Source organism: Dipteris shenzhenensis, chromosome 6 (genome assembly GCF_047967505.1).
Source record: "Dipteris shenzhenensis isolate YYH24624 ecotype China chromosome 6, Dip_SZ_1.0, whole genome shotgun sequence".
Taxonomy (NCBI): domain Eukaryota; kingdom Viridiplantae; phylum Streptophyta; class Polypodiopsida; order Gleicheniales; family Dipteridaceae; genus Dipteris; species Dipteris shenzhenensis.
In genome coordinates, this window is record NC_141601.1 from 17,841,496 (window position 1) to 17,869,321 (window position 27,826).

Here is a 27,826-nt window from a genome sequence, read left to right on the forward strand (position 1 = left end):
CTTGCAAATTCTTCTTCTTTGAAGGTTCACAATACACAAACTTAACACAATATTGCTTCTAAGGGGTGGCAATGATACCATTTGAAGGAAAATTGTGTTAGAATCATAAGAATAAATTGCCACACAAAAGTAGAAAATTTCAGTGGTTTATAATAAAATGCTAAACCAACTCTAAGTTGAATTTGAGAGTGACATGACATAATTACATGCTTTTGGAGGTATATTGTTAGGTTTCATATTGCACCATAACTTTAAGCACCCTAATACAGCTAATGCCACATTCTAAAATAATTCTAGGATAATAAAACTAGCTATGTATTATCCTAAGAATTAATGAGCATTATCCCAACAATTAAACTATTAAATACTTGGATATAGATTGATAGTAATGAAAATATAAAGAAATCATTAATACAATCTCACACTCATGGTAAAAAAGTACCCTACCTTGAAGAAGACAACAAATGATGACAAGAGGTTTATAGTTCGCCTGTGCTTTGTCTAATGGTGAGTATACTTTATACATTGAGATGCTACTCATTATTGCTTTCATTGACATAGAACTTATCTAAAATTCATAATTGATAGCTACATCAAAGCCATGCAAATCAAGCAACAAATGACCATGCGTGGATATCACTTTCTAGCTTAAGCTTGGCATACAATCTAGCCTCAAATGCAATTGGAACACTAATCACAATGGTTGGGGCATATGCTCGCGTTTCACAACCCAATGTCAAATGTGCGTGAAAATTACATAAAATAGGAGCTAATGGCCCTCAAGAAGTCTTTAAAGTATTTAAAGACTAGTGGTAGTAGGTAAAATAGATCCCCCATGCATAAAGTACAAATGAAGATGAAGGAATATGAAGGGATAAGCCCCAAGAGGAAGGAAGCTAGGGTGGCTAGGTGAGAGTCTACATCCGCGTAGCCTAGACATGTAGCATGTAGGGAATGATGACCTCGGAGCCCATGTCATTTCATTAGGTCCATTGTCACATTAAAATAGTCAAAATACATAAAAAACAAGGCAAATAGTGCTCAAGGCATGGAGCACCATGTGGCAATGGTAATGGGGTTTAAATATCCCCATTGCATAATGTACAAATGAAAATAAAAGAATATAAAGGGCTATAAGCCTCCCTCCTCTAATGCTCAAGAAGTACACTTCTCATCCACCACAAAATGAAAGCTTGAAGATGGAACTATCACCTCGCTAATGCTCCCCAATTCCACAAAAAATATGAAACTACAAGCATCATCAATTCAGCCTCTTTCCTTTTTTAATTTGAAAGATAATCAACTTCCCGTGGCTCCCAATAACCCATTCCTTGAAATACAATGTCAGGATAAAAAATTGTAGAATTTACACAAAGCTTTCAATAAAATATGAAACTACAAGCATCATCAATTCAGCCTCTTTCCTTTTTTAATTTGAAAGATAATCAACTTCCCATGGCTCCCAATAACCCATTCCTTGAAAAAAAATGTCAGGATAAAAAATTGTAGAATTTACACAAAGCTTTCAATAGTTCAAATCTCTTTAACTCTTACAAAGGCTTCAAGTCTACTTATTTGCAATGCTGAAAATCGTGCCCCACAGGTTTTCTATACAAGTAAGGCCTTTAAAGTCACAGATTCGCCTTCAATCTTTCAAGACACGATTCTACAAAAAGAAAAACATCTTGCACTTTTGTGAAAGCTAAAGCTGTAAAACCCAACATTAGCTCGACTTAGAGATTCACTTGTATGGAGTATGGCAGTCGAATCTGGTAAACAGATGCGAGGCTTCATATACAAACGTATGTGACAGTTGATCACATTAACATAGCCAAAATAAAAGCTCATCCTTCAACTGTTTACTTCTGACTATGTTGATATCAGTTGCAATCTGGTTGGCGATCTCCACTCAAGAAGATTCCCCACGTGGATTTATGTATAGTTGAACAAAAATGTTGTGCCTTTCATCCACTTATTCAAGCTTGCAAGCAGATTTAGAAAGAGTTGAGAGAGAAAACACACACACACACACAGAGCATTAGGCTGTCGATCCTATATACATGTTTGCATCTGATGTAGATGCATCTTTTAAACTCTTGGTGCAATTCCCCCACGTTTGCAAGGGCACCAGTTTGGACTTCTTTTGAAATAACAGCACCTTGCGCCTTCAACATGAATACATTCACATGCTCAATCACCTTGTAATACCATAAGACAATGGTTGTACAGCTGCTAGCGGATTGAGTTGGACATTGAATGCCAATTGCCAGAGGTCAATGAAACCCACATGAATTGTATGCCAAAGGTTCCTTAGCACCCAGCCAAAATTTCGAAGCAGCCTGTGGCAAGAAGATGTAAAATGAATAAAAACTTCTTGCAACCATAGTTGCATATGTGGGTTATAGAGCAAGACCAACACCACATGTCATTTTAGAATAAACAGATGCAAAAATTAAGAGAGTACACATCCAGTATCACACAAGATAAAATCTCTCTCTCTCTCTCTCTCTCTCTCTCCCTCCCCCCCCCCCCCCCCCCCCGCCATTTTATACATACATCCTTATGTGTGCATGCAGAGTGGGGTGTGTGTGTGGGTGTAACACGTTCATATGTGACCTACAGACGCGTGAAACTTGAGCATACATGACACTGAAACTGAAAGTAAACTGTGTGCCAAATTTGTCCATGACAAAATCGGGAGCCATTATTTCAGACAATGCTCATCTGGCAAACCCGCTTGATTCAGTTTTGCCAGTCTCAGATTTTGAACGATTAGCAGACTCAAGCAAGGTTACAGTGTGGGAGCTAAAAGAGTAAAGAATGGAAAATCTCAAGCCTTAAGACTGCTAAGCATCTCTACACTCTCTATATAAAAGCATTGCTTTTTTAAAATACGGCCAGCAGCTAAACATTAGATATTTCCTTTTTGATTACTTATTTCTTTGTTTGATCACTTATTTCCTTATTTGATCACTTATTAAGCAGCCTCATAGGTCCTGCTTTCTCAACCAGGTTTGTCTGCATACATTCAGGAGATGCTGAAACTCATAATTTTTTACTGAGATCGTTCCTTAAACCTGTTTGCATTGCTTTGACAAACTTTTGAAGCCTAATTGCATACAAATGTCGATCCTTCTTGAGGTAAACAACATAAAAGACACAAGTGTTAATTTGATAGAGGCCTAAAGCTCAAGAGACGTACTAACCTAGCAACCTTGCCAAAAGCAAATCAAGGCACTGCAAACATTCACCTAAACTTCCAATTTTCAAAAAAAACCTCACACTGTATCTAACACGTGAGTATCAACACTTTTCACCCTATGAATGTGGACCCTCACCTATGTCAAAATCAACACAGGAGTTACTTGTTCTCGAAATCTTATTCTTAATCAAGATACACGAAAGCAAAAACCCTCACCTGTGTCAATTATGACACATGAGCTACTAGTTACTTTCATACTGTATCATGAAAGATATTGAGCCAGGCAACCCATAGAGTTCATAAGGATAATCATAAGAAAGGACATGGCCATAACCCTATTGTCCTAGTTATCCTCTCAGTATGGGGCCTTCTATTCGTCCTTGATCACCACTGGCAGGATGAATGAGTTGACCTGGGAGGAATAGGTCTTGATGGCGCTTGACCAGGAGGAGCGCTTTGTAGATCATACCTATGAGAGTCAACCTAAGACTTTGGCCACTGAGCAAAAAGGTGGAAAGCAGTTGACAACTGAGGAACAAGAAAGGCATCCCGTACATGTAATCGATGTGGATAAAAAGGTCACTATTGGTGGTAGTGTCCCCGAAAGAACGGTGAGGGGGATAGTAACTAGTTGGCCAATGTTACTGCCACAACGACGCATACTCCTGCCTTATAGTAGCACGAGGCAGGCGCTGCCAACCGGCTTTCCAAATCCATATGGAGGATTGCTTGCTTGTTTGTGGCAGCCGGACCTACCCATCAGGTGCAAGGGGAAGGGAGTCATTGATTGAGGCAAGCTTTCAGGTACTAACTCAGGTGGCAGTATGTTGACAGTATGTATTTTGTCTAGATGTTATGACCTGGCACTACCAGCCGGCTTTTCGGATCCATATGGAGGATTGCTTGCTTGTTTGTGACAGCCGGACCTGCCCATCAGGTGCAAGGGGAAGGGAGTCATTGATTGAGGCAGGCTTTCAGGTAGAGCCACGAGCCATGAAGAGTTGTTCCCACTAACTCAGGTGGCAGTATGTTTAATCAAAACCTCACGAGTAGCAAATCGATGGAGGAATTCTTGCAGAGCAGACATCGTTCTGCCTCAAGATCATCTCATCCTCTCTAAGGGGCTCTGAGGAGCATACACACTCACTGCATTCCACTCATAACCATCTTTGCACGAAGGGAGGGTGTGCCCGCCCCCCCATGAGGACCGAGTAGGATAGAGGGTAGGACTGTGTGGCTATCCAGTGCCTCTTGCTGATCCATGTGATGCCACGATTGCCATGGAGGATCCCGAGAGGGGTGCGGATCTGTGCGGGTATGTCAGTCCTGTTGTGCTCCCACGGGACAGCTCTTGGAGGCGCCTCTTATAGGCCCTAGATGCAAGCTTTGGAGAAACGGGTGGGCTGACCTGCAGGTCGGCCACCTTGGCTGGAGAGCAGCCCCCATAGCTGGGGGTGAGCCCTCTTTATAGGGCTGTGGGCAGTCCTAGAGGTGGGTCGCCCCACCTAGACAGGTCGGCCCCTACAACAAGGGGTCAGCTCCCCTTCTACATCAGCCGACTAGGGAGAGGGAGGCTGCCTATATATAGGCCCCCTTTCATCCTTGTTTTCATCATCTAGTGGAGCAGTTCTTCCACATGTAGACAGCTCCTTGTGCATCACCTGGAGCAGTTCTTCCAGGCGTCTTCTAGAGCAGTTCTTCCATCTTTGTTCAGTTCAGTTGTGGAGGTTGTTGAGCAGTGTTCACGGCTTGAGCAGCTCGTTGTGCAGAGGTTTTCCCGCAGTTGTAGCGGGGCTTTTTTATAGAAATTGACCAACAGAGGGTACGCACAGCAGAAGACTGATAGAATTGCCCAGGAGCTCACACAGTGTGGTGTGGGGTGTGGAATCACAAACTTCTTAAACTAATGTGCATAGCATAGGTGTGCAGACTCATCAATAGACAATAAACCAGCCAGATAGAGAAAGCACCAAAATAATATATTTCCGTCCAAAGCTATGGGCACAATAAAAAAGAGATAGATCCAGAGTCCCACCAATGGTGTGGTCCTCTGATCTTACCACAAGGTACTCCTAGCTGGTGGCTATCTTTAGACTCGAGCCCGCGTGCTCCACCTCGAGCGTAAGTAGACTTTCTGTCCAAAGATCTTCTCCACCTTGCTGTCTGGAAACCAGCCTAGGTGGGCTGCTACTCAAGCTCAGTCTGCAGCTCGTTCAGGGTCACCTTCACCTCCTATGGATAGGCCCAGGGTTTGCCTTCTTGCTGGCCCCTGTCTGCTAGATTGGCTGGCCAACCAACCTGGTTGGCTCACTCTGGCCCATCTGGACCCGCCTGGCCACGTGGCACTGCGCCACTGGCCCAGGCCATATGTGCCCTATTGCGGGCCTTCCTGCAGGCTCCAGCCTGCCCTGTTTGCAGCGCCATGGTTGCGCCTCTCTGCTGCAGCATCCTTGCCTTCTGCCAGGCCTAAACCAGCCCCGTACAGCCACATATGCACCCCGTACCTTTTCCCTACTGAAGCGCCATCTGTCCTTGCTGGAAATCCCTGCGCAATCAGGCTGCTGCAGGTCCCTGATGTCCACATGTCTGCTCCGTACTGCTTTCACATCAGGAGCTCCACAACTTGCCAAGTACTCTTCTTGTTAGCCCATTGGCCTTGTCTGGATAGCTGCCCACATGGCAGCCTGTGTGCTGCCCATGTGGCAGCCTCTACCTTTTGCTGTGTGCTGCCCACATGGCAGCTCATGTGCTGCCCATGTGGCAGCCCCAATATCCCCTGGTCTACCTCCCCCATGCTCTCCTCATTTGGGGCCTTACAGATGGGGAGGTGACCTTTCCAACACTTTTGCCAAAGATCAATTGCAGTTTTCTTGTGTCTTTCTCTCCCTCTCAATGTGGGGTGTGTGAGGCATGCTCTCTTTCTCTCTTTCTCTCTCCATTTCCATTTCTGCTGCACTTCTCACACCTTAACCCATCAAAAGTATGACCTCAGGTCATGAAATAATTTGGACGGCAAGGTCTTTCTTGGTGGGTGGCATCTACGATGTGTCTCCATCTCTCTAGCCATAGCAAACAAAGTCCCGCTCGATCCTTTGAGCTTTCCACAGCACCATTTCACCATTCAAAGGAGAGTGTCTTCCAACTCCCATTTTGGTGTGAAATTACTACCAATTGACATGAGTTCAAATAAATCTAGGCCTCTGAACTAGAGCTTGGCCAATCTTAAAGATGGTTTTCAGCCAATCTGGCTTGCTGAAATAGCGGCACAAAAACTTGCAACAACACTCTTCTTGCAATACAGATCCTTGCACCATATTTACCAGGGAGTGGGAGTGTTTTGGAAACTCGGGTGCCAGACCGGAAATGTTCTCGGAAGGAGAAATGGGGGAACAGGAACTGGAATGCCACATCATATGACACATCATCAATTCATATGGAAATATACCAAATTATGAAAAGAAAAACACTTTAAGCAGCTCTAAACTTTCCATTTGAGCATTAGACTTTTAAAGACATCTTCGAAAACTCAAAGCTAAAAAGTACAATTTTGCAATGTCAATAAAGCCATCGAAGTGTATGATACTATAGATCTGAGAGCATATAATATGCAAGGGGAAGCCAGAGATACGTCGGACTCGCTAGAGGACTGAGGCATAGATCACATTAAGGGACCTTCCCTCCATGCTCATCAAACATGAGACACCTCTCATTAATTAGTCACTCGTGAGTCAGAATATGCCAATCCTAACACCATCTGACTAGACATCTTATATTTGTTGGCATGATTAAGCCTAATGCCACACCATCTGAGATTGACCAACAGTCCAGACTCACATTTGTTGACTTCAAGTGACAGTTTTAGCATCAATGCAAGAGTGTTAGGTAGAATATTAAAATGAACCAAGATATGGGGACAGTGCAGATCTTTCTCCATTCATCAACCAGCGGATGTGGTCAAAGGCATAGCAGCTGTTCTGCAAAATATATGAATGCTTTGCAGCCAAAGATGTTGCTCAATACTCTTCAAATGGATAGCTTGAAAACTCATGAGGCCAGGTACATGGATGCGAGCAAGAATGTGCCTAATGGGGTCCTGCAAAGCAATTTTCAGATCCAGGACTTCTACTTCCAGTAGTACTGCTGCAAGCTAGGGCAGGTCAACAGTCAAACTCTTTGTATCCTCTAATGTATTCCTTGATGATTCTTTCAAAGCCCAGAGAAGCACTTGAACAGTAGAAGTCCCTGACTCTCTCCTTTCATGTGTGCCACTCCCTCAATATTTCACATTGACAGAATATCTGATCCAGACAGTAGTCTGATCCAAGGCTCGAGTAGTATCACACACATAGAGACTATACCTCAAACAAAAAACTGATTTGCCATTATTGATCTTTTATACACAACGTCAATTATCTCTTTAAGCTTTCAGGGTACCCGTGATTCAAAGAAAAGTAATTTATCAAGTTGCAAAGCAACTCTGCCAACGCATTCTTCCATGTTTCTCAAAAATGCAATTGCAGATATATCCATAACAGACAAATCAGGTAAAACTTATTTGCAGACCTGAGAGCTACAATGAGAAGCTATAAATTTCTTGCTCTCTGCATCATATGTTTGTGCATGAACATTTTCAGCAAGCATGCATATCAATCAATGTGGACATAAATGGGGAAAAGCTTAACCACAGAGAGAGAGAGAGAGAGAGAGAGAGAGAGAGTACCCTTTAAGCTTGTGCCTCTGTTTGTAAACTACACAAATAAGGAAAATTGTTGCTGCTCCATTAAAAAACATCTTTCTTTGCGACATTATTGTCAGCAACTTCTGCCTCCTCGAAGCATATAACGAGTCACCAACAGAAGGAGTCATAAACCTTGAAAGCAGCCCCATAAGTGGGAAGAAAGGAGGTACACTCTTTAAGGCCTGTGAATCAAAGTCCTTGGGTGTCCTTTTCTTAATCTTATTCTCATCAACTTGTTCTCCCACTTCTGAAACTACCGACCTGGCCAGCAAGTCAGAACATGCTCTTGTTGACCTACATTCCGTCATTTTGCACTGGCTAATTGAGCCTGTACTCCTTTTTGTGTCTTGCATCAAGGAAATCCTTTCCAACTTTTCGATTATATCCTGCCACGAAAGATCAAGGCCTACAAATTTCAGAGATTTTAGCATGCATCAAGCAAAGCCCTCACCAAAGGGTGTACTTTGAATGATAATAAAACCTTTTAGTATGCATCCCCACAATGAATAGCGTTGTGGGGGCGCTTAAAGTACTGAAAACGATGATGCATAATAGCATCCTTCATCAAAACGGCCATGGAAGATTGATAGGAATTTCTAAAACTAAGCAGCAGTAAATAAGTTCTCATGGTCAAATTTCAATAACATTTAAGTGATACATTGTTCCAACGAGTTGCATACCACAACAGTTGAGAAAATCTTGCATATAGTCATCATCTATCTAGGCAAGTTCAACATTCATATGAACTCAGACATAGAGGTGGTCAGCCCTGACAAAATAATATCCGATAACTTGGAAGCTTGAATAAATTTCTATGTAAACCAGTGTTATATAAGTCCCCATGAGTCAGATTTTGAAAACATTCACCTAGTATGGCATGATCAAAATGTATCTCTCCATCCTGATTCTGTAGCAAGTACAGTTGGAAAGACTTGGCATTACAATCAACCTGTATCTATCTAGGCAGCTTCAACATTCATTTGAACTCAAATATAGGGCTCCTTAGCCATGACAAAATAATCTCTAATAAATTCGAAGAGTTGGGTATCAAAACAGTTACAAACACAGGTCATCAGATGAATATAGCTTGTTATAGAACAACAACTACGCTTACGATTGTAATTTTTACAAAATGGCATGTCAATTGCTTGTCTCCTCGTGACAACAAGATAGCCAACAAAAGACAGGTAATCATGTGAAGATTGGTACCTGTTTTCTGTCTGCTGGAATGTCCGCTTCACTAGCCCATTGTCGTGCAGCCTCCAGCCTCCTAAGGCCTTTTGCAAGTACTTGAATGCAATATATTTCAGAAATTTCCATGTAATTCTCCACCTTAAGAAAACCCGGTTGATGCTTTTGTTTTTCTGCAAGCTTCAAGATGCAACATTGTCCATTCACTGATGTAGAAGTCCAATGTTGCAGAAATTTTTCAATGGCCGATTGAGCATCAGGAAAAAGACCTGCTGACATCTGCAAACATACACTGCAAGAAACAATAAAGGCTATCAAGGTTCTCTCTCTCTCTCTCTCTCTCTCTCTCTCTCTCTCTCTCTCTCTCTCTCTCTCTCTCTCTCGCACGATCGAGATATGGTCTATCTCAGCCCTTCTTAGAGGCGACCGCCAAAGACGAGGCATCACCCTTGACGTAGCCCACCGGAGGATCCAGAGATCGAGGAGACCACGCCCTCCCCCACGTCGTGAGACGACTCGACAGACACAAATATGAGAGCTCCTCACATCTCATCAGAGAACCACCAGGTTACTTAGATATGTGGAACCTGAGCATGTACTAGGAGTGCTAGCCCTGAGCACCTGACACTCTTCTGTTATTTTGCTACTCTAGTATTTTGTTCACTAGTTTAGCACTTTAGCTTTCAGCAAGGGTCTTAGTGAACCCTTTGCTTCAGCCCCTAGTGGCTTGTATGAGTTACCTTTTGGTTTTGCACTTTGTCTCATAGGCCCGCGAGGCCTCTTGTAGACGTTAATACATCTCTTTCTCTCTCCCTCTCTCGTGCACGCGTGCTGCACGCGTGCACAAAGAAGGAGAAGAAAATATGTATTTCTAGTATGAGAAGCCTAGTCACATAGAAAAGGTTGTAGAATGAAAAAGGTGGACCAAAGCAATAAGAAAGAGGAGGATAAGACCAAGGAGGAGTCAAAGTCAGAGTCAGAGTCAACCAATGTAACAAAAGAGAATCTATTTCAGTCATTGACGATTGCTTCGTTCACGCAACAACAAGACATAAGGGCGATTACTATGCTGATAATGATGCTTGTTGGAGTGCAACATCTCCTGATGTCACCTAGAGAGAGGGCCTTGCTTGTGGGTGTGCCTGTCTAGTGAGTGAGGATAGCGTAGAGAGTGAGGGCCTGTTTTGTGGGTGTGCCCGCCCCTCATGAGAGTAGGTTAGAGTGGCTGTCCAGGGCCTCTTGCACATCGCCATGGAGGCCATGGAGGTTCCCAGGAGGGGTGTGGAGGAGTGTGACCAGTTCTGCCCTCAAGGGCTGCTTGGATGTGCCCTTAGAGGCGCCCCACGTGAGGGCTGGAGAGCAGAAGGTGGGCCGACCTGCAGGTCGGCCACCTTGGCTAGAGACAGCCCCTATTTTGGGGGGAGGTGTGCCCTCTTTATAGGGCCATATGCAGCCCTAGCAGGGGGTCGGCCCACGTGTACTGGTCGGTCCTACTTGGGCTGAGTCGTCCCCCCCTAGGCATAGAGGGGTGTGCCCTTTTATAGGGCTGTGTGCCCAGCCCTAGGTGCTGCAGTCAGCCCACCTACCATCAGGGGTCGGCCTAGCCTAGCAGCCGACTAGGGAGGGGCTGGGGGCTATTTATAGGTCCCCCCTTAGCCCTCATTTCATCATCTCTTGGAGGGCCTGGTAGAGGAGCTTAGCCAGCCCTGTTGTGCACTTGTGGAGCAGGGTAGTGGAGCAGTTCATCCACTCGCTTGTGCTCCCTTCCACTTGGTTGTTGAGCTGTTTGTTCTGAGCTCTCGAGCAGCCCGTTGATTCCGTGGTTTCCCCTAGTTATAGCAGGGTTTTCTCCAAAGATCACTTGCAGTTCTTCTGTGCCTTTCTCTCCTCTCTCTCCTTCTCAGTGTGGTGTGTGTGTGAGGCCTTCTATCTCTCTCTCTCTCTCTCTTCTGTTCATTTCCGCTGCACTTCTCACAGCTTCAAAGCACATGTCCAATAAAAAGGGCTTGCTCATAGTCATTAGTGAAGGCTGCAAAAAAAGGAAGTGCTCAATTAAAGGAATTGGCAGCATTTCATTTACTACCAACTCAGGAATAGATAGGTACTTTCTAATCTTCTCTCTATGCCTCATGTTCCAGAGAATTTGCTTTCGTTAGTCAAATAACGAGGAACAAGATGAAGGCAAATTCGACGACAAGAGGCTCTCATCCAGCATAAGGACAAAGGAAAGGTTAATATTAGCACAATGAGTAGAGAAAGATGGATTGTACAAGATCGGCTCCTTTGCTGGTCCATGATGGAGGCAAGCGACATGCCATGAAGATTTGGCCAAAACAGTTTTGGGACTCTTTCAGAAACATAGAGGATTGGCATGGTGGGATGGACTTCCACACATAGTAGACACTTCAGAAGTATGCCAAACTTGCACAGAGGGCAAGCAGCACTAGGAGGTTTTCTTGAAGGACGTCACATTTAGAGCCAAGGCTCTGCTATAGTTAGTGCACTCTGACACATGCGATAGATGTCAACTAGATCATGTCACTTGTATGATGATTTCAAGCAGATGGCTTGGGTGTAATGCAATGAAAAGAAATCCACATTCTATACCAGCAAAGAGGGAGAACTTATTTCAAGGGCTAGAAATTCGTATTGGCGAATATGCAAAGGCAATTGGTCTACGAACTAAAGGACATGCATGCTTCAAATCAAACCATTGACCTTGAATTATATATCCACTCTTTGGGCCTTTGCGAAGAAGGAGAATCACCATGAGAAGAACTCATGTTGCTGCTTAGCAGATTTCAAGAGCCCATTTGATTCAATACCATGGGTTTTGTGATTCAACACCTACATGACTTGGGGTGGTGACCACAATAATCCCAGCACCCCCTCTCACCGATCCACTTGGGGCCAACCTGCTCTAGTGGATGAATAAGGAGGCCCCCTTCTATCGGGGCTGAATGCCCCTAAACTGGTGGCCCAACATGGTCTTTATGGCTGCCCCAGCAGCCTAGTGAGACGACCCACCCTGGTCTGTTAACCGACCAGGTGCTCTTGAGGGTTTGCAGGCCCTGCCTGCCACATGTCATCCAGCCAGTGGCCTAGGCATATCTGCCTCTGTCCTGGCCTGTTCTAGGCCCCAGTTGAGGGCCCAAATCACCTCCAACCCCGCGCCTACTTGGATCTGCTGTTCTGCATCCTGCAGGGCCCCTCTGTATACCTGTTGATGTCATCGCGCCTGTTCTGTACTGCTGCTAACGTCATCTGCTGCGTAATCCCTGCACAATTAGGCCTTCTCCATGTGTAGACAGCCACATGGCACCTCCGTACCGTTGCTGTCCACCATGGTAGCTCCCATTTGCCAAGTAATTCTCTGGTCCTCTTGCCCACATGGCAGCCGATGTGCGGCCCATGTGGGAGCCCCGTTTCTCTGTGTTTTACTTTGAGCATGCTACCACATGGCAGTCAAAGTTGTGCCCATGTGGCAGCCAAATCATCCTATGGTCCTCCCCCCTTTGCTCCCCTCATATGAGGGCTTACAGATGGGGAGGTGACCAACTGTATTCCAACACAATCTGGTCCCTGCGATTAACTGTTAGGTAGCATTAGGGCCTGGCACGGAGGCTGCAATGAGGTGCAGGTGAAGGGTTCAGAAAGGCTTTGGTCAGGCCCTTGAATTGGCCGTAGAGCCTGTAGAAGCAGGCCGGCAGAGAAAGGGGTAGATGCATGTCTGTAGTAGATAGGTGCAATCAACAATCGTTGATCAGCAGGACAAGAGAAGGTGGGACGATAGGTGCCTACCACATGGCCAAGCAGGTAAGTAGACTGCTGTAGGTCGTCTGGTTAGTAGGGCAGTCAGCCGGGTCAGGCAGAGTCTGCCACATGGCAGACTGATTCGCTGTTCAGGGGCAAGACTGGACTAGGTCTGGCCAGTCACAGGTTGGCTGACAGACTGGTCAGCCAGTCTGTAGATGGTCGGCTAGCTCAGCAAGGCTCTAACCATATAGATTGACCCTTGGATGGGGCAATCATTATTCATGCAGTACCTCATGTTTGCGTACATACCAGAGCAGCAAGGAGGCCAAGGATCAAGCTCACCTTGTGTCTCACACCTGGGCTGAATCTAGAGCAGCAGGGTGGTCAAGGAGAGGGTGTATAGTGTCTCACCATTGGCTGCTTTGCAGAGCAGCAAGGAGACCTGTTTGTGCAGCATCGAAGCAGCCCACTGAAGTTGAATAGGAGCATGCAGGCTAACGGATTTTTGGACGTGTCACTAGAAGGTAGAAGACAGTTTTGAGGCGCCAGGGGTCCAACCCTATCCTTCATCATGGCTGAGTCTGCCCTTCACCTCCGGAGTGCTGACAGAAACTCAGTACGTAGACATTGTATAAATGGATGCTCAAGTATCTGTGGGTGTGTGGATTTGTATGTGTGAGAGCTTATGTTTATACTATGGTCTACACCCACTGTTGGGCACTGATGACATCAGTGGGGATGTCATAGTAGTTAGTTCAACCTTATGAGTGACTATCACGAGATTGAAACTGCACTATGTTGTGTTTTTAGAGAAGAAAGAAAGTCTATTAACATCCACGGAAGACCAAGAAGTCTATGGGACAACATGAAAACCAATTAGTACATCAGCTTAGGGAGGGTAGCTCCCAAGGAGTGCATAAAGCAGCTCCATTTATTTAGAGTACTTACATTATGACTTGGAAAGAAACATAATCAGCCATACATCAGTTTAAGACTGAGAGTCTTTTGGCTTGGATTTAAACTCTTTAAAGAGTGCTACGCCCTCACGGTACACTGCCCATTTTCCATCATTCCTTGCAGCCTTGACCTTAGCTAATTCCGCTACCTTATTTTTCAATTGATCTCGTGTAAGTTCTTCAGCTATCCATATCTTAGTTCCTTTCAGCTTGTAGGATTGTCAGAGAAGCTTGACTCGTAGATCTCGTGAGTTAAGCATAATGATAGCATGACCTTTAGATTGTAAGATACGAGTTGCTCTAGGTTCATCGTCATCATCAAGAGCATCATCCTTATCAACTGTCCAATCAATATTAGGCATAGTTGCTTTGATATGTGCTAAGGTGTTGCTGAAAGAGTCCTCCTCTTTGCACCATCCTTCGGGGAGTCCCCCTATTCTAATCTTCAAAGCGTTATCATGCCTAGCTGCATGTTCTTTAATCTCTTCCTGAATGTCAGCCTTGTTAACCTTTGCATCAAACTCCACAATCACTTCCTTCTTTGCGGTCTGTACTTCAGTGTGAACTAGGTTGTGAACTAGGTCTTTGACTGTGGAGACTAGCTGAGGGGTAGGGGGGGAAGCCTTGTAAGATTTTACAACCTCATCGATGACTGCATGCTTGCCAGGTCCTTCTAACTCTCTTACATGCTCTTGTAGATAAAAAATCTGTTCATGGTGCCCAATGATGAGTCGGTCCAGACATCCTCGTAGGTATGTATATGCATACGGAGAGGGTGTCATAGCTGCAACGGTGGCGTATCTGGACCTATTGCCTAAAATGATTGGGGTTGAGGGGGGGGACTTCGAGGAGTTGCTATCTTTTGCTGCCCCCTAGCTGAGCTAACCCCCTAGGTAGGCTGGGGGTTCAGCCCAACTAGGGGTTAACCCTGGTTGGGTTAACCTATGTCAAGGTTCGGTTAGGTCAAAGTAAACCTAGGTTAGATTAACTGGTGCGGTGTTGGCGGCGCTGGTGGAGTTGACGATGGACGGTGACGAGGCTGAGGTGACGGGTGACGAGGCTGAAGCTGAGGTGACGGGCTGAAGCTAAGGTGACAGGAGAGAGTTTGGGCTGTTCTTGGGAGTGAGTTTGGATTCATCTAGATATATATATAGTACCCTATCTACTAGATGGTGGCACACTAAGCAAACCTTCTATGTAAGGTATTGTCCATCTTTGGAGCAATACATGTTTAACATTTCTACTCTACTGTGCATGGTTCAATATTTGTGTCTGCATCTATCTCTATCTACGTCTGTGTGCACAAAGAAAAGTAGAGAGATTTGAATTTAGCACTGTGTGTTTCTTGGGCTACCGTTATATTCACATTCTTTCACTATGCGGAAGTGTTGGCTACAGCAAGCAACATCCATCTTTGTTTTCTAACATGGAGTTAGAGCCTTGAGGAAGATTCACAATTGCATGGATCTTAGAGGTGAGAACTTTGGAAGGAAATCTTAGTTCATGCTTGTGGACGTGCACAAAGAAAAGGAGAGAGATTTGAATTTAGACTGTGTTTCTTGGGCTATGTTACTATTCACATTCTTCCACTCTGCATGAGTGTTGGCTACAGCAAGCAACCTCCGTCTCTGTTTTCTATCCAAGCCTTGAGGAAGATTCAGAAGTGCATGGATCTTGGAGGTGAAAAACTTTCAAAACGAAATCTTAGTTCGAGCTTGTGGAAATCATTTCCTACATCTTAAGGACAGCCAAGATTCAGAGAAGTGTACCTTAGTGAGGGATTGATAGTATTTACATCAATTGCATGTCTCTTGAGTTGTTCTAGGAACTTCAGTTCCACGGTGATGGGTGAAAATATGAGAAGGCAAAAGCACACAAGTTTTGGAAGGGGAGAGTGAGAGCACACCGACACACACAAGCAGGATAAGACACAAGAAGTGTGGGGATAAAATGTATGTGTGTACCTCCCCTAGCACACAGTCAACCTTTTATATGAAAGGATAAGGTTACAACACTAAGTACGGTGTACTTAGTGTACTTAACAAATAAAGTACTAAGTGTACTAACTGTACTTGGGTGGCCATAGTGCCTTTACCCCAACAATCTCCCACTTAAAGGCAATATGCCCTCAAGTAAAATAAATGAGGCTCAACCTATACCCATCAACTGTCGGCAATGTGCAAACCGCTCTGCAGGCAAGCCTTTTGTCAACAGATCTGCTGGATTATCATCTGTGTGAATCTTGACAAGCTGAATCAGCTTATCATCTATTACCTCCCTGATGAAGTGATACTTCACATCAATGTGCTTTGTCTTTGCATGAAAGACAGGATTGTGTGCCAACTGAATAGCACTCTGACTGTCACAATGCAACAATGGAATATCACCTGTAATGCCCAAATCTCCCACTAGCCGAGATAACCATAAGGCCTCCTTGCATGCCTCTGTGGCTGCAATATATTCAGCTTCCGTGGTAGACAAGGCTATGCACTGCTGCATCCTTGACATCCATGACACTGCACCTCCAGTGAATGTATAAACGTAACCGGTAGTAGACTTCCGGTTATCTGGATGACCAGCAAAATCTGAATCCACATAACCATGCACCTTTGCATCTCGCTTGCCAAAGCATATGCACAACTCCTGTGTGCCCTTCAGGTATCTCATGATACCTTTCACTGCATTCCAATGCTTCTTGCCTGGGTTTGCCATATACCTGCTAACCACTCCCACTGCAAACGCAATATCAGGTCTGGTAGCAACCATGGCATACATGAGACTGCCACAAGCTGAAGCATACGGAATCTTGGCCATTTCAGCCCTATCAGCATCTGAGTGTGGGCTGTCCATTGCATTGAGTTTCACATACGGAGGCAATGGAGAACTAAGGGTCTTCCCCCCCTCCATATGAAACCTGTGCAATACTTTGCCAATATATTCGGTCTGAGACAAATACAACAAACGCTGTCCCCTGTCTCTCCGTATCCGCATTCCCAGTATGTGATTTGCATCACCAAGGTCCTTCATATCAAAGGCCTCATGTAATCTTTTCTTAAGGTCATCAAGCTCCTTACGAGCTCTACCAGCAATAAGCATGTCATCCACATATAAAATGAGAATGATTAAGCTGCCATTTGCAGCCCTTTTGGTATATAAGCAGTGATCGTCATCACTTCTCCTGAAACCTTGGGACTTCATGAAGGTATCAAATTTCTTATACCATTCCCTTGGTGCCTGTTTCAGCCCGTAAAGGCTCTTTTTAAGCTTGCATACAAGTGACTCCTTGCCCTTGACTGCAAATCCTTCTGGCTGCTGCATGTAGATCTCCTCATAAAGATCACCGTGAAGAAAGGCTGTCTTCACATCCATTTGGCATAATTCCAAATTCTCACAAGCAACCAAAGCAAGTACAATCCTGAGTGTGGTCATCTTAACCCCACTGGAGAAAAGATCTCATCAAAATCGACACCATACTCCTGCTTAAATCCCTTGGCAACCAACCTGGCTTTATACCTTGGCTTAGCTCCAAGTGTGACTTTCAATCTATACACCCACTTGCATGGCAGTACTTTCATGCCCTTAGGCAACTGCACCAATTCCCAAGTACCATTTTTATGGAGACTGTCCATTTCAAACTTCATGGCTAGTTCCCATAGCCTTTTATCATGCATTTGCACGGCTTCCTTGTAACAGGAAGGTTCTCCACAATCTGTAAGCATAATAAAATCTGCTCCTGGAACAAATCTGTCTGGCGGTTTCATTTGTCGAGTGGACCTTCGGACCCATTGGTCTTGCTGTCCAACTTGCTGCTCACCTAAAACAGGTTGCTGTTCTAGTAGATCAGGCTGCAGAATTATGCCTGGGAGGTCTTCCAAAGGTGGCATGTCCCGTAGTACATCTTCCGCCACTGCGGGCTGTCCATTTGGACCTGCTGCAGCATCATGCATTGGCTGATTACGCTGCTGTTGTGGCTGATTTGCAGCCTGCCTGAATTGTACAGGATGCCCCGAGTCATCAATGTCAACCTCTGAAGCATCAGAAGGCTTATCTGCTGCCTTAAACATACATGACTCATCAAATAAGACATCATTGCTGCGTATTAGCTTCTTATTCACAGGATCCCATAGGCGGTAAGCCATCTCACCACTGTCACCATATCCAAGAAAAATGCATTTAAGAGACTTAGGATCAAGCTTGCTGCGATCTTCTCTGCGTATATGCACGTACGGCAAATGATGTACCTCAAATTCACACAGTTTCAAAACATGTGTGTGAGGGTTGTCTTTTGGGTAAGATGCATCGGTTTCTTTTTCTAAAGAATTGTCCAAAACTTTCACAAAGGAAATTGCAGCTAGTGCACAGTGATGTCTGTGGCCCAATGAGGACAAATGCCATTGGGGGGTACAAATATTTCATGACTCTCATTGATGATTTCACAAGATATTGCTGGATATATCCTTTAAAAGCCAAATCTGAAGTTTTCTTATGCTTTCAGAGGTGGCTGAATATCGTTGAGAATGAATCAGGATGCAAGCTTGTCGCCCTCAACACAGATAAGGGGGAAGAGTATATGTCTAAGGAGTTTGATGCATTTCTGTCTTCACGGGGCATTATTCACTCATGCACTACTCCTTACACTCCTCAGCAGAATCGTGTTTCTGAAAGGAAAAACAGGTCCACAATGGAGATGGCCAGATGCATGCTTAAGGCCAAGTCTTTTGGCTTGATGCAGTGATGTGTGCCAACCATGTGCTGAATAGATCACCTACACGGGCATTGAAGACTGTTACACCTTATGAAGCATGGAAAGGCAGGAAGCCTTCACTTTCACACATGAGAGTTTTTGGGTCTCTTGCACATGTTCATGTACCATCTCAGCTAAGACATAAGCTTGATGACAAGGCAATTAAATGCATATTTATTGGTTACGGCCAGGAGAGCAGAGGGTATCGGTTATATCAACCAAATACTGGGAAGGTTATTGTCAGTAGAGATGTAATCTTCGCTGAACATTCAGCTTCTCCTCTTGTGGACTGCAAAGCTAAGCCAGATGTTGACATGTTTGATGCCTTTGAATCTTGGTTACCTCTACCATCATCAGAAGAGGACTTTGACCAGCAACATGAGCCTCTTGGAGGCCCTCCAACCAGCAATGATCAGCCACTACCCCATGCTGATTTGCAGGTTTCTCTTCCAACACAAAATGATCCCACTATTCATGATGCAGTCGTTGAAGAAAGAGCTGTCAATAGACAGCAAAGGCAAGTTCCCAGATGACTTCTTGATACATTGAGGGACAGCAAACAAGATCAGCCTTTTGCTGCCCGGACACGATCAGGGAATAGACAGATGCATGGTCACTTTCCTAAGTTTGCACTCCTTGCTACAGCTTGCAATGAAGAGCCTTTGTGCCATAAAGATGCTTTTGACAGCAAAGAGTGGATGGATGCAATGAAAGCTGAGTTACAATCCATTGCTAAAAATAACACATGGGAATTAGTAGATCCCCCTCCCGGCAAGCATGCCATTGGTACCCGGTGGGTCTACAAATTAAAAAGGAAATCTGATGGCAGCATAGATCGATACAAAGCCCGTCTTGTTGCCAAAGGGTATGCCCAACAACAAGGCATTGACTTTGAGGAGACATTTGCTCCCACATCCAGGATTACTACCATTAGATGTGTCATTGCCATTGCAGCCCATCATCATTGGCAAGTGCACCAACTTGACATCAAGACTGCTTTTCTTCATGGGGATCTACAGGAAGAAGTCTATGTCACACAACCTCCTGGCTTTGAGGTTGTTAATTCTGAAAACAAGGTATGCCGGCTTAGAAAAGCCCTTTATGGTTTGAAGCAGGCACCCAGGGCATGGTATGCCAAAATTCATTCACACTTACTATCTCTTGGTTTTCAGAATAGCCCCATAGAACCCACTCTTTATGTCTGTGGGAGTGGATCTGATTTTTTAGTGCTGATTTTATATGTGGATGATATGCTCATAACGGGCGCAAATACTCAGCATATTGCAGCTTTCAAGGCTGATTTGCAGCAGGTTTTTGAAATGTCAGACATGGGACCGCTCCACTATTATTTGGGCATTCAGTTTGCTCATGTTGAGGGGGGTATCATGATGTCTCAGCTCCAAGTATATTGGACAGCTCCTTGATCGTTTTCAGTTCGAGGATTGCAAGCCAATCTCTACTCTAGTGGACCCTGGCTTCAAATTCTCAGCTCATGATGGAAGCCCACCATGTGATATCACTCTTTATCAGCAGGCTGTTGGATGCCTTATTTATTTATGTCACACCAGACCTAACTTACAGTATGCAGTATCTCAGCTCAGCAGATTCATGCACATGTCCAATTCACAGCATTGGCAGGCAGTGAAGAGAGTCTTCAGATATCTCAGAGGCACTTAGGATTTAGCCCTCTTCTATGGTGATCAAGTTTCACTTACCATGCATGCTTACAAAGATAGTGACTGGGCAGGATGTTCTGACACCAGAGTGTCACATATTGGCAATTGTTTTTTGCTTGGCAATCCATGTATCTCTTGGCTCAGCAAGAAGCAACCAACAGTTGCCAGATCTAGCTATGAGGCTGAGTACAGGGCAGCTTTTACTGCTATAGTAGAGTGTGTTTGGCTTCGATAGTTTCTTACAGATCTTGGTATTCGCCAGACATCCTCCATTATTGTCTACACTCATAGCCAGAGTGCTTTGGCCATTGCGCGTACCAAGCATATTGAAGTTCACTATCATTATGTCCGGGAGCGGTTGTCAGCAGGAGACATAGAGTTGTCCTATCTTCCCACAGAGGACAACATAGCAGATATGTTTACAAAGGCACTTACTCGTCCCAAGTTCGAAGTCTTTCAACAGGCTTTACACTTGGTTCCCTTTGTTACATGATCTGACATCCCTTGTACATTCGTAGGTGGCTATATCCTTTTTGATGAACATGTGTCACCATGACCAAAAAATACCAAGTATTCTAAGACGTTTCCAGAATACTTCAGCCCATCCCATGGAGGGGGGTTTGTAGGCCATCTCCTGGGGGTTCTAGTGATGCCCTATAGACCATGGTATGTGCCTTGTAGGCATAAATATAGGCACTTGTAGTGTTAGTGCCTTTTAGGCCACATAGGACACTTAGTCCTATGTGACACCTAGGACACTTAGTCCTAGGTCTAGGTACAAGTACCTTGTACCTCTTTTTTCTATTATCTTAGTTGATGTGATGGCAGACTCTATCGACTCCTTGTATTCTCTCTTTTGCCCATTCGATCCTACATGCCCAACAATAGCCTAGTCATCTTGTCCACTATTTGTAGCTGAGGAAGTACTGCATCCGCTGTGGTGTCCACAACAACAGCGAATGCCTTCGCATCCCGTATCTACAAAGCTCTCACCAAAAGAGGATCTGCCTGTGTAGTCTTACCCTTACCTTCGCCTTTGCTCTTGTCCTAAGCTATAAGGGCTTTATCACTTGTTCCATCTTATTTCTTCTCTCGAGCAATGGTACTAGCTCCTCGAACATCACTGGTGCCGCTCTTTGTCTTGCAATCATTATAGTCACAAAACTAGTGTAGCTCTTGGGGAGCATGCCCAACAATAGCCTAGCCATCGTGTCTACCGTTTGTAGTAGCTGACGAAGTACTGCATCCGCCGTGGTGCCCACAATGATAGCCAATGCCTTTGCATCCCTTATCTACAAAGCTCTCACCAAAAGAGGATCTGCCTATGTAGTCACAAACGATGTAGTTGTCATTGGAGTCACGGTGGGTTGACGCATCAACTCTCTGCCCATCGCAATCTCCCAAGGCTCCCTCAACACTAAATGGTTCCCGATCTTCATCTTCCACAATGGGTAATTGGTCCCATTAAGCTTGTCCATGTCACCAAAATTAGGAATCTGATATCTGTTGGCCATGACAATGAACTGAAAAGAGGGAGTAAGAGTGTCATACACTTGTCTGAACCTAAGCCTCCCTCCTTCTCGCACAATCCCTTGGACGTTGAAGTAGATTCTCGCGAGCAACGAATCAAGGTCGTCCTTTAGCAAGGTCCTTGCCTTCAAGCTCCACGTCTTGTGAACTTCCAATGAGGGTGCTGTTACCCCGTTAGAAATGATCTTGACAAAAGGTATCTTGCAGCGGAAGGCTGATAAAGCATCCTAAGAATTACATACGAAGTGTTTGACTACAAAATCCATAACTTCTTTCCTTATGTGTACTTCACAAACATGTGTGTGTGTGTGCAAGCCAGTAAATAGATAGTAAATAGACAATGATCTAAGAGAAAGAAAGAATGATCCAAGCATGTGTGTGTGTGTGTGTGTGTGTGCAAGCCAGTAAATAGACAGTAAATAGACAATGATCCAAGCATGTGTGTGTGTGTGTGTGAGCAAGCTAGTAAATAGATAATGATCCAAGAGAAAGAAAGAAAGTTTATGAAAGTCTGGTAAAGACCGATGGGTTTATGAGACTGAAGAAAAACCTTATACAGTGAGCAAAAGGGTGGAGCTACTAAGCGAGCATCCTAACCCATGCTAGAAAAGTGTGTAGACATAGTTAGGGATATCATAGTACATGTCCACCAAAAAATCTAAATTGCCATCCTGGCATCATCATCCTCATGTGCTGATCCAATACAATACAATAGGTATATAGAACATCAAGATACACCCGACGGCAGACTAGGTAGTGCAGACAGGAAGCCAGTAATGGATCTATGTCTGCTATTTGGATGAGTAACTTGTCGTGTCCTCCTGGCCGCTACACGATGCTGACGAGCGCCATTGTAACCTCGGTCGGCTACCTCCCAGGCCTGAAGAGAGAGGAGATGTCAGTGAGTGTGATCTGTGAGTCTCTCCTTTGCCTGGTGTGTCGCGTCTCGGTCTCAGGGTCTTTGCCTCTCCTGCTAATCGTGACAGCAACTTGCTCTACTTGGAAGAACTCTGTGATAGTACTCTGGGATGGGGCCGGGCACGGTCCCCTGCTCCTATCTCCTCGATCTGATAAGACGATCTCTATGTCGAACTGACTCGTGAATAAAAGATGCCAAGCATCTGGTTTGGGTATAGGTGTCGTCTGGAGAGGCCCTCGAACCTGTCTTTGAAAAGGCAATGGTATCGTCCACGAATCTCATAGTAGACTACTGTACTTGGGTGGCCATAGTGCCTTTACCCCAACACAAGTAAGCACTCAAAGATGCCCCACACTCGAGTAATACAAACACCCACTTAGTTGAGATCATCTTCATCACAAAACTCCATACGATGGATACACTCAGGAAGATCTTCATCAGGAAGCGTCACAAGCATCCACTCTTCATCTACCACACGCAAAAGCAGAGACCAATAATCACCATGACCCAGGGATAGCACAACCTCTGTGAAAACCATCAAAGAAAACACCAAATACCTCTGGCCCAAGCTCAAGAGATAAAATCATCATTCATTTCTCAACTGCATCTACGAGGCAAACTGAAGCAGGGTCTCCAACGGGATTAGATAACAGTGTAGAGCTCATGGAGGAAGAGCTAATGCATCAGGTTCCAGAGCAAGGTATCTATGTACAAGACTCAAGACAAACTCACACAAGGTTGACTAGGAGCAATCTAATAGGAACACTCAACTCCCAAAAGATCATAAGCAAAAAAAAGGGGAAAAGAAACCACAGCTGCATTTCTCTTATAACAACAACCGTGCATTTCTCTGCCTGTATTTACTCTCCAAAAAAAAACAGTTCACAGCCAAGAGCCATGTTTGAAAAGCGCTTGTGAATGCATAGCCATTCTGAGGCATCAAAGGAAGCTCATTCTCAAGCTAATGTAAACCAGCAAAAAGACATCTTCTCCACTACCATCACGCTGGTAACAGTTCGTACAAACAACAGTGGTCTGCCCGTACATCAGCTCGCCAATCACCTCCAAAAACAGATCCACTTCGAGCAGCTCATGGGCAACGAGTGTAGAGTGATCACAACTACTCCCATCACTAGTGGCATCGCCAACCAAGTAGCCTAGCTTTTTTGCCACCCTTCAGTACAGCAATGATGCTCCATATATCCCGTTCTGGGGCAACAAATTCAACCCAATCATCTGGGAGGATCACCTATAGCTACACACATTCAAGACATGGCTAGCACAGGTAGAGCTCCCTGAGAAGCTCAGCTTCTATCAGGACCACTGCTTGCACATTTTAGCAAAGGGTTTCATCATTCCACCAAGATACACCCAGATCCACCTACCACATTCACTCTAGATTGCCCTTGGGCACTTACATGTGTCATCGCACCCGCTTCGTATCGAGAGCGGGCGTGCACAGGAGATAACAAGGGAGAATCGCATCTACACATTGTGTGAGTGCCATGAGGTGGAGTCAGAGAAGCACTTTCTTTTCCATTGCCCTAGTACACTTAGTACTTTATTTGTTAAGTACACTGAGTACACCGTACTTAGTGTTGTAACCTTATATAAAAGGTTGACTGTGTGCTAGGGGAGGTACACACATACGTTTTATCCCCACACTTCTTGTGTCTTATCCTGCTTGTGTGTGTCGGTGTGCTCTCACTCTCCCCTTCCAAAACTGGTATCAGAGCCACTCTCCCTATCCTCGCCTATCTAGCAGCTGCCTATTCGTGTGGGTGCCCAAAACGTGGGTCTTACCAGCAGCCAAGGCAGCGCCACAGCCATCGCTAGGCAGTCAGCAGCACTGCCATCGCTAGGCAACGGCGACAGCAGCGGTAGCCTACAGACAGCGCTGTCAGCAGCGCCTTCAGCTGCTAGCGCTAGCAGCCTTCGAGGCTGTTCGTCGCCAGCGCCAAGGCCACCGACGACGCCAGCAGCCAAGGCTACCAGCGACGCCAACGGCTAGCAGCTACCAGCGACGCCAGCGGCCAGCAGCCACCAGTGACACCAGCGGCGCCACCAGCAAAGCCGCCAGGCGCCAGCAGCAGCGGCGCTACCAGCGCCATAGGCGCCAGCAGCGGCGCTACCAGTGCCACATGCGCCAGCAGCTCCGCCATCATCGTCTCCTACCTGATCTTGCGAAGCAAACGCACATTTCCCGCCTCCCGCCAAGCGTCTTCGCCCTGATTTCGAGACAGGTCTTATCACTTGGCCAATGATTGTACACAGTGTTGGCACTATGTATGCATTGGTCAGATCTGTGTAGACACATGCAGCATATGCTATTGGATGCAAGTCAATGGACGTGCAGTCACATGCCTTGTGAGCAATAGCAGATTGATGCCATATACTGTGTTAATGCACGGAATGTGCTGTCAATTCAAGGGGCTTTTGATGCTATTGTGCGTGGGACAAATGCTGTAATTTGTTGCTGAAAGTACATTCACATTTGTTACAGATTTGGTCAATTTTGACCAAGTTTGACTTTAGTCAAATTTGGGGCTTTTGACATTGTTATGCATATCAGTGTTGGGGGAAACACCTAGATGCTTTATGTGATCAGTGGAGCTTTGGGAAAGCGGTGTATGCACTAAAATCCTCAAAATTGGCTTCCAGTCAAGAGGCTTTTGCCTCATTCAAGTTCTAAACTGTGTAACACAGTTATAGAGGCAAGAGAAAGTCTAATTCTGACAGTTTTGGACAGTTATACAGTCAATTTCTGTTGCTGTACTAGAAAGTACAGTCGGGTACTGTCCGGAGTCAATTTTTGGACTGTAAACAGTCATTTTACTGAAGTTTAAAGTGCATAAAACAGTGCTGTTTTCACTGTTACAGCAGGGACATACATTGTGTCAAATCAAGGTACTGCTGTACTGTACTACAGAGCATCAATTAATGCATTAAGTATTGCTTTTCTGGATCTGCAGCCGGCAGGAAACAGACAGTATTTACTGTTAAGTGGGAGAAAATTGCAGGAATTAACTTTTGAGCACAACTACAAGTGCATCTGTGCACTTAGTTTGCAGGGAGTCAGGCACCCAAGTGTGGGTTATATTTCTTGCTGATTGTAATGGCTTCATCCTCGGAATCTTCTCTTCTCAATATTAAAAAGTTGCAGGGTGCTGCTAACTACCCAATGTGGAAAAAGATGGTCCTGAATGTGCTAATTCTCAGGCAGTTTCATGCTCCTATTATACACAAAGGTGTGAAGCCCACTGGCACATCTGATGATGCTTGGGCACTAGCTGATCTGTCAACAAAGTCCATAATTGAATTGTCACTCCATGAGAGTGTTGTTTGGAATGTGGATGGTGAAAAAACAGCCTGGGGTGTGTGGAAAAAGCTACAGGACACATATGAGCAGCAGAGTATAGCCACAAAGATATATTGGCTGCGCAAGTTCTTCAATCTGAAGATGAAGGAAGGGACCTCCATGGATGCACATCTCAATGAGTTTAATTCAATTGTCACTCAACTTGCAAATCAAAAATATGTGGTGGATGAGGAAACCAAGGGTATGGCACTCTTGATCTCTCTTCCTGAAAGTTGGGATACATTCACCATACTATAACAAATGCAAACACTTTCATAAGTTTTTCAGATATCACAGGGTTGATTTTGCAAGAAGAGCAGAAGCTGAAAGCTCAAGATGCAGTAAAGCCTAACAATGCCTTAAATGCAAGGGGGAGAAGTCAGCAAAGAGGCAAATCTTAGGAAAGGGGAAAAGGGAGGAGCAAGTCCCGCTCCAACAAAGATGTTGAGTGCTACTACTGTGGCAAAAAGGGACATACTAAAAAGCAGTGCTTTAAACTGAAAAATGATAAGAGAGACAAAGCCAAAAACACTGATGCGTCAGATGCAAAAGCAATTGTACCAGTAAGCAATGGCAAGAGCAGTGTGAAGATTGAAGAGCTTCATTCTACACACGGTTATGACAGTGAGGGAGAGGTTCTATTTCTCTCCACTTTGGATGCTCATTCTCTCCATGCAGGAGATTTTGCAGACATGCACTCTTGGATCATTGACTCAGGTGCCTCATTCCATGTTACACCTTACAAAGAATTGTTTGTAAGATATGCAGCAGGCAGTAATGGAGTCGTTTTTCTAGGGGATAATCATGCATGCAGTATTGTTGGTGTTGGAGATGTCAGGCTTGTATTTGTTGATGGTACTCAGCTTATGCTTCACAATGTTAGGCATGTACCCGAAGTCAAGAAAAATCTGATTTCTACTGGCATGTTGGATGACGAAGGTTTTGTGACCAGCTTTGGTCATGGTTTCTGGAAGGTCACCAAAGGTGCCCTGGTTGTTGCCAGAGGCTCTAAGGTTGACACAATGTATACTCTTCATGCTAAAGTATGTAATCATGCTGATATTCATGCCACCGAGCTGCCGAATATTTCTATGTGGCATAGCCGGATGGAACATATGAGCATAAGTGGAATGGAGCAATTGGCTCGCCTTGGCTACTTACCGTCTCTTAAATTTTCTGATTTAAAGTTTTGTGAGCACTGCATATATGGTAGACAGTTACAGTGTCCTCATAAAAGGAGATTAGGACATAAAGATGCTCAACTTGAGCTTGTGCATACAGACGTGTGTGAGATGCCTAGTCCTTCACTTGGAGGTGCACGGTACTGTCACATTTATAGATGATTCCACAAGGAAGGTGTGGGTGTATCCTCTTCGATTGAAGAGTGATGTCTTTCCAGTGTTCCAGAAATGGCTTGCTATGGTTGAGAACCAAACAGGCAGAACACTGAAGGCTTTGCGGTCAGATAACGGTGGGGAGTATATGTCTAATGCATTCAATGCATTTTGTGATGCTAGAGGTATTAAAAGAGAACTCACTGCTCCTTACAGTCCAGCGCAAAATGGCACTGCAGAGCGTATGAATAGAACCATACAGGAGAAGTCTCACTCTATGATGTCACATGCTGCTTTACCTCATGGTTTTTGAGCTGAAGCTGTAAAAACAGCAGTACACCTCATCAATAGGTCACCAAATAAAAGACTAGATGGCAGAGTGCCAGAGGAGCTTTGGACAGGAAAACCTCTTTCCTATAAGC

General features: G+C 44.8%; 1 protein-coding gene across 1 annotated transcript in view; it reads right to left on the minus strand.

Moving 5' to 3' along the window:
* Nucleotides 1–1,539: 1,539 nt before the first annotated feature.
* The window catches only part of APEM9 (3-phosphoinositide-dependent protein kinase-1), a 35,055-nt gene continuing 8,768 nt past the window's right edge, over nucleotides 1,540–27,826 (minus strand). Inside the window, exons 4-6 of the mRNA XM_087375836.1 lie at nucleotides 9,150–9,423; nucleotides 7,923–8,326; nucleotides 1,540–2,339 (exon numbers count right to left, since the gene is read on the minus strand). Of these exons, the coding sequence (XP_087231962.1) occupies nucleotides 2,195–2,339; nucleotides 7,923–8,326; nucleotides 9,150–9,423 (823 nt within the window). The 3' untranslated portion in view covers nucleotides 1,540–2,194. The remainder of the gene's footprint in view (nucleotides 2,340–7,922; nucleotides 8,327–9,149; nucleotides 9,424–27,826) is intronic.